This window comes from Barbus barbus (assembly GCF_936440315.1).
Source record: "Barbus barbus genome assembly, chromosome: 40".
NCBI lineage: Eukaryota > Metazoa > Chordata > Actinopteri > Cypriniformes > Cyprinidae > Barbus > Barbus barbus.
The window spans coordinates 18273575-18281521 of record NC_136718.1 but is presented as its reverse complement, the minus strand read 5'-3'; the positions used below and the strand labels follow the sequence as shown (position 1 = coordinate 18281521).

The 7947-nt window shown below is 44.9% G+C and overlaps 1 protein-coding gene across 1 annotated transcript; it reads right to left on the bottom strand.

Annotated features, from left to right (window-relative positions):
- Window positions 1-346: 346 nt before the first annotated feature.
- Window positions 347-7679, bottom strand: LOC306859625 (uncharacterized protein). Its single transcript, XM_079400742.1, has 2 exons — window positions 7562-7679; window positions 347-7117 (listed from the first exon to the last, which is right to left on the bottom strand). Exon 2 carries the CDS (start codon window positions 6849-6851, stop codon window positions 1137-1139), a length of 5715 nt encoding a protein of 1904 aa, XP_079256868.1. The 5' UTR covers window positions 6852-7117; window positions 7562-7679; the 3' UTR covers window positions 347-1136.
- Window positions 7680-7947: the final 268 nt, after the last annotated feature.

Genomic DNA, 7947 nt, shown 5'->3' with positions numbered 1-7947 from the left:
AATCATTCAGACAGAATAAGTCTTTTCACTGAAATTTGGTCACAAGTTGAACATAGCTCTTCCATGCTAGGGCAGATTTTTTAGTGAATAGTAACTTAATTGTTGGCCTAGTCCTTACACAAATCTATCATATGTCTTAAGAAGATTTAGAATGAAGCAGTCTAAAGCCATTTTTATTATAATTTTTTGGTTCTTTTGTGGCCTTTCTAAAGCTTGAGCTCTCCAGTTCCTATTCTTTGCAATTGTAGAAAGGTATTGTAACTGAGTTATTTAGGACTGTATTGCACTAGTTTAGGGTAGTTGCATTCGCACTGGTGCGTCGGTCAGAACACAGGAGGCATGAATATGAATCAACACTCTTTAATTGAAGTTCAGCAAGTGATCAGCACGAAACAGCACAGCCCGACCACTGGGCATTATTTGGTATATTAATCTTCAGCAGTGATATGTAAGGTAACTGTAGGCGTGTGTGTGTGTGGTCTGAAACAATCAATAATAAACAACAATTAGAAACATCGACAACTTCAGCATAATAACTGGCATTTGTACTATTCACTAACTGCTCCTTGTAAATATTAATTCTCGGCAGTAACACCACTTCTCAACGCTAGATGGCGCATGACGCTCATAAATGGAATTATTTGCTGCGTCATCACACAATCCGTTAACTAGCACTTGTAATCTAGAATAACTACAGAACGGGAATATACAACATTAAATCTACATCTATACACAATGTAAATATCAATCAGTTATGTTCATTTGAACACTGAATCCAAGTATAGTAAATATATCGTGAGGTGAATAAACATCTTAGGCGCTGGGTTTAGCGTCCTCACTTATGTTCCCGAACGAACTCACAACATCTTATTAATTATGCATCATAGGACACCTTTAGTAAAGGGCAATCATAAATGAACTTACATGTTGTCATTAACGCACAACTTGGACACATATATCTTCAATCAAGCAAAGTTAAATTCAGTCCGTATTCTGGAGAACCCTATACGTTACGTCGACTCAACCTGAACTGAAAGTTACTGACGTATATGGTAGCCCGTGACCTGATTGGTCATTCCTTCTCAACATCGCCGCCCCCAAATATGTTGAGCATATTTGCTCCTTTAATAGAACAGTCAGTTAGGGGGTTCTGAGTCTTTGGCATGTTCCTCAAGGGCAGGAAGAGGGATTAGTCTGGCTACTGGTCGGGTATATGTTTTATTCTTAACCTGGATCTCCACTGCTCGGATGTGACCGTCTGATCCAGGAAAGGTCTTAACTACTTTACCCACTAACCACATAGCACGTGGAAATTGTGGGTCAACCAGCATGGCAATAGTTCCGGGGGAAATGTCACTCACATCTGTATGCCATTTGTGACGAGCTTGGAGTGTTGGTAAGTAGTGGCGAATAAAGCTCGACCAGAACTGATCTGTAAGCACCTGGCTTTGCCTCCATCTCCGCCGCCCCATGAGCTCTGTTGTTGGGTATACAATTGGTGGCAGTGAACTATCAGGCCGCCCCATGAGCAGGTAATTGGGCGTAACGGGGTCAAAATCTGCAACATTAGAAGAAGTATACCCCAGCGGTTTACTGTTTAGAATCCCTTCCACTTCTATGAGTACAGTCAGGAGGACCTCCTCAGTTACTGTTTGTGAGCCAATGGTGATACGAAGGGCGGTTTTGACAGAACGAATCTCACGCTCCCAGACACCACCAAAGTGTGGAGCGTTTGGTGGGTTGAAATGGAAGGATATTTTCTGCTTAGCCAGATGTTGTTGCAGTTGAGGGCTGAGAGATGCAAAGGCATCCCGTAGTTCCTTTTCTCCACCATGAAAGTTTGTGCCCTGGTCTGAAAACAACTCACAAGGCTTACCACGACGGGCCACAAACCTCCTCAAGGCCATCAAGAAAGAATCAGTGTCTATGGAGGTAAGTAGGTCAAGGTGAACACATCTTGTAGTAAGGCACTTAAAGATTATCCCCCATCTTTTCTCACACCGCCTGCCAATTTTGACTTGAAATGGCCCAAAGCAGTCCATGCCAGTACTATAGAAAGGTGGTTTTCTAAGTCTCAATCTGGCTGGTGGCAGATCTGCCATTTTTGGAATGATTGGTTTGGCCTTCCACTTCTTACATTCTTTGCATAAATGTTGCTGCCTACGAATAGCTTCCCGACCTCTTAATACCCAGAAGCTTCTCCTTATTTCTGCAAATATTCTTTCTGGTCCTGGGTGGCAGAGCTTGTTGTCATAGTCCTTTATTAGTAGCTTAGTGACTGTGTGATGAGGATCCAGCACTATGGGGTGGATTGCTGATGTCTCCAATCCTTCTGCACGACGCAGGCGACCACCAACTCGAATAACCTGGCAGGACTCATCATATTCTGGTGCCAAGGTTAACAGCCGACTGTTTGAGGGTATGGGTCTTTTCGCTTTGAGCAGTTTGTACTCCTCAGGGAAACTGTCAATTTGTGATTTCTGGAAGATGAGCATTTCTGCAGCCTGGTAATCTGCTGCTGATGGTTGTTCAGAATGTTTATATATTTGAACTGTTGCTTCAATCATCTCACTCCAGGAAGGACAGTTAGCAGGTTCAGGAATGTTTGGGGCAACAACTTCTATGCCAATGCCACAGAAAATTCCCTTTCGTTGTTCATCTTTATCCATAGGAACTTGTAGAAGCGGGGTAGCTGGCCATTCAGGTTCTGGTCTGAGTAAAAACAATGGACCTTGGCTCCACCTGTTGGGTAGTGACAGCTCCTTAAGTGTTCTACCTCGAGTGAGGTCATCCGCTGGGTTGCTGTGAGAGTCCACATACCTCCAGGTACATCCGGCAGACAGTTCCTGGATCTCCGATATCCTTGTCCCAACAAACACTTTGAATCTACAGGATTCAGAATTTATCCACGCAAGGACAGTTGTGGAGTCTGTCCACATGACCACTTTACTGATTACCAAAGTGAGCTCAGTTTCAAGGAGTTTCGCCAGCTGAGCACCATTCAGGGCTGCACACAATTCCAGTCTGGGAATGGTCTGTCGTCGCTTGGGGGCAACTCTGGATTTCGCTATAATAAAGGTGAGCTGGATTTGGCCTTGGTGATCTTCTGTTCGTAGATAGGCTACAGACCCATACGCCTGCTCAGAAGCATCACAGAATATATGGATCTGTCTGGATACCTTAGACTGGTCTGTATCTGATGTCACAAGACAACGAGGCAGGGTGATGGTGGCCAAGTTAGGGAGTTCTTCCTCCCAGTTTCTCCAGGATTTCAGGAGATCCTCAGGCAAATTGGGGTCATCCCACTCGCGTTGTTTATCCCACAGTCTTTGGACTAACAGTTTAGCTCGAGTTGTGAACGGAAGGATGAAGCCAAGGGGATCATACTGGGTTGCCAGTACCCTATAGATGTATCGCAGAGTACATTGTCCTGGCTTTACTTGGCGGGGTTTGTAGCCGAATGTATCTGACTGACAGTGCCATCTCAATCCTAGGGTGGATTCCTGGGGGTCATTTCGGTCTTGGGACAACCACAGCTCAGTACTGTCAGATCGTGCTTCAGATGGCAGGTGCTCAATCACACTAGGCACGTTACTTGCCCACTGGCGAAGTTGGAAACCTCCAGTGGCAAGAAGTTCACACAGTTTATCTACTAACTGTCTAGCATCCTGAGGTGATGGAAGACTCCGCAGGCAATTATCCACATAAAAGTTCCTCTCTACTGTGGATCTTACCTCATCTTCAGGTTCTGTGTGATCCATAACATGCCGCTGCACCGCATAAATGGCACAACACGGGCTACATGTTGTACCAAAGGGCAATACCTGCCATTCAAATATGTCTGGAAGCCTGTTCCTGTCTAGGTCGCGCCACACAAAGCGAAGGAGATGTTTATCATTAGGTAAAAGGCGGACCTGGTGAAACATTCCTTTGATGTCACCGCTCACTGCAACCATGTGCTCACGGAAGCGTAGGAGGACGCCTAGTAAGGATGGACCTAGGGCTGGACCAGGCAGCAGGTAGTCGTTCAGAACTTGGCCTTGAAACTGGAAAGAGCAGTTAAAGACTACACGGTTCTTGCCATTATGTTGGACAAGGTGGTGGGGTAGGAACCATGACTCACCCTCTTTGCTGACTTCTCCAGGAGAAAGTTTCACGGCATATCCAGCGTCTTCAAGTTTGTTTATTTCTTCCTTGTATGCCGTGGCTTTGACAGGATCCCTTTCAAGGCTCCTTTCAGTGTTTCTTAAATTTGACAGCACTGCATCTTTGGTGGCCTGAAGAAGCGGCATGTCTTTCTTGCGCAGTAAGGGGGTGGCATACCGTTTCACTCCGTCAACTAGTACTCTTGTGGTTTGAGTTTGGAGAAGATGCATAGCTTCTTGGTCTTGCTTCGACCGTGTGACCTCTCTTTCTGATTTGATAGGAATTACATCTGCCTGCCAAAGCCTTTCCACGTTTCGGAACAGCTCTGTCTGTGAGGGACTGAAGGTGGCATGTAGACACTGTTGAGTGTTAAGCGTTACCTCCAGCACACGCGCCGGGCCTTGCAGCGCCCATCCCAATCTTGTCTTAACCGCTGCCGGGCCCCCTGGTGGGCCAAGGCGGACTGGCTCTATAGGGGTAATAAGATGTGGATGGTCTGCTCCGATCAACAGCAATGGACAAGCCTTATGGATGGGCTGGAGAGGGAGGCCCCTCAAATGGCTGTATTTCTGTTGCAAAGTTGTTACAGGATAAGAGTACTCTGCTAGGCTTAGGGGTTCAGCCGTAAATGCTTTCTGAATGCGATACCTCTTATGCGGTTGGGACGGTGTTGAGATTCTGAAAGACACTGCTGTTCCTTTAAGTGTAGTAAGGTCATGCCTGATTGTTCTCAACGCCAAGTCTTCTGCCTTGCCGGTAAGTCCTAGTTTCTGGGCCGCTGATGAAAGGAGGATTGTGCGTTCAGAGCCATCATCAAGCACCGCATACGTGTCCAAACTCTGACCATCATGATGCAGGATGACTCTGACCACCTTCAAAAGGACTCGTTTACAGCTTGGAGGTCTATCCAGATATATTGGTTTAGTTGTAGCACTCACCAGACATGTGCCCTCATTCGCTGTCTTAGTGTTGACATCATGTAGGATCTGTAGGTGCTTGCCGTTGCAGATGTGGCAGGGCTTCTTCAGGGTACACTGCGCAGATCTATGAGAACGTGCACATTTCCAGCATCTGTTGTTAGTCTTTATCCAATCTGTGATTTGGTCTTTAGTAAGTGCTTGGAATGAAGAGCACTGGCTCAAATAATGATCTCTGTTATCGCAGTATGGACAGAAAGCTTTGCTCTTCTCATATTTCTTTGCTGGATGTCGTACCATCTGAGCTGCAGTTGGCTGATCTGCACCGTGAAGGATTGTAGCCGATCTGGGTTTAAATCTGTGGTCTCTGCTGGATTCCACTTTGGGTCCGACTCGGTCTCGCTGGGTTTTGTTCCCACCAAAATTCTCATGGTCTTGGCACCACGACTCAAACTTCAGCCACTTCGCCAAATCAATTAGTGTGTAAACAGCACCAGGTTCATTGCTTACACTCCTTCTAAAGGCTGCACGTAGTTCAGGAGGTAATTTAGTGAGAAGTCGTGCTACATGGGAACCGCAGAGTAGTTCAACTTCTCCCTCTGTGCCCAGAGTCTTAAGGAGACCTACCAGTGCTTGGACTTGGAGCGCAAATGACTCAAAGCTCCTTGTATCACCAGACTGGATATCTAGGGAGTCCATAACAGCTGCTATCTTGTTCAGGGCCAATTGATGAGGACGCCCGTATCTATCAGTTAACGCCTCCATAGTGTCTGTATATGGGGTAGGTGAGTTCAGGAACGAGTCTGCTATCAGGCGTGCTTCCATTAATTTCAGATGATCAATTAGCACCTGGTATTTGAATAGTTCAGTTGCATCTTCTGGCAACAAGTTGTTCAAGGCTAACTTTAGGCGGGTAAATTCACCTGGATCTCGATGAGTGAAATCAGGTATGGTTGGCTGTGGGCCCCTGTAGGTTACCTCCTGTCTGGTTATACTTGTCTGCATTTCCCTAGGGTTGGCTGGTGACCCATGAGTTTGGGAACGGGAAGAAACAACAGGAATCAAAGGAGTGGAGGAAGGAACTTGAGTAGCAAAGCTGTCAGGGTAATAACTTTGGGCAGGTGGTGGAGAAAGGCGAACTTCAATATCTGTAGCATCAACAGGTTCTCTACTATGTGGGGTAGGAAGTTTACGTGGAGCTGGTACTGGATGGACTCGAGGGTTTGGTCGAAGATCAGGTCTTTTTGGCTCTCTGTAGATGGTTCTAGGTGAGGGTATTGGAAGTGATGGAGCTATAGGCTGTTGCTCAGGAAGTGGAGGAACTTGACTTGGCTGGGTTTTCGTTAGCATTTCTTGTATACCTTTCTGCATTTCTAACAGTTGTCTGATTTCCTCCTTCATTAATTGCTGTGATTGTCGAAGCTGTCTGTTCTCTCTTTCAAGGTCGTGCAATCTTTCCCTGGATTCCCGAGGTAAGGAATGTGAGGAATACTCATCTCTCTCACTCCACTGGTCTTTGATGAGATAACAGGGCTCTGTTTGTGGGCTCCTTGCTTCTATCGAGTCAGGTGTTCTCCTACCAGATCCCTCATCTGAACTGTAATGGCTGAAATCCTGCTGTTGAGCCATCCTACTGTGACTACGCCGATACTCTTCTCGCCCATGTGGCTGCTGTGCTGTCAAAGAACCCTCAGGTTGATTTGGATACTGAACTTCAAATTCCTCTAAGTAGGCTGGATGACGGACTGAACGTTTAGGACGTGCACCTTGAGACTGGTATTCATGCATTCTTGTCCAGTGTAAACACAATCCGGCTCGAAGGACCAATTTTGTAACTGAGTTATTTAGGACTGTATTGCACTAGTTTAGGGTAGTTGCATTCGCACTGGTGCGTCGGTCAGAACACAGGAGGCATGAATATGAATCAACACTCTTTAATTGAAGTTCAGCAAGTGATCAGCACGAAACAGCACAGCCCGACCACTGGGCATTATTTGGTATATTAATCTTCAGCAGTGATATGTAAGGTAACTGTAGGCGTGTGTGTGTGTGGTCTGAAACAATCAATAATAAACAACAATTAGAAACATCGACAACTTCAGCATAATAACTGGCATTTGTACTATTCACTAACTGCTCCTTGTAAATATTAATTCTCGGCAGTAACACCACTTCTCAACGCTAGATGGCGCATGACGCTCATAAATGGAATTATTTGCTGCGTCATCACACAATCCGTTAACTAGCACTTGTAATCTAGAATAACTACAGAACGGGAATATACAACATTAAATCTACATCTATACACAATGTAAATATCAATCAGTTATGTTCATTTGAACACTGAATCCAAGTATAGTAAATATATCGTGAGGTGAATAAACATCTTAGGCGCTGGGTTTAGCGTCCTCACTTATGTTCCCGAACGAACTCACAACATCTTATTAATTATGCATCATAGGACACCTTTAGTAAAGGGCAATCATAAATGAACTTACATGTTGTCATTAACGCACAACTTGGACACATATATCTTCAATCAAGCAAAGTTAAATTCAGTCCGTATTCTGGAGAACCCTATACGTTACGTCGACTCAACCTGAACTGAAAGTTACTGACGTATATGGTAGCCCGTGACCTGATTGGTCATTCCTTCTCAACAGGTATAGATTGACTAGAACATTCTGCAAAATATTTCTGTTTGTATTTACACAGAATAAAGAAAGTCACACAGGTCTGGAAATGACATGAGTAAAAACTTTTAAATTTTTTTTAAATTGAATTACCATTTTAGGAACTAATCTTTTAAAGGCTAATGTTTGTCCAGACTACAGATGACCAAATATTTGTTTTATTCTCTCATGGATACACGCATAGACAGTCT

Bases quoted from the DNA above. Each gene is read 5' to 3' on its own strand.
- LOC306859625 (XM_079400742.1), bottom strand. From the start codon at position 6,851: ATGCATGAATACCAGTCTCAAGGTGCACGTCCTAAACGTTCAGTCCGT.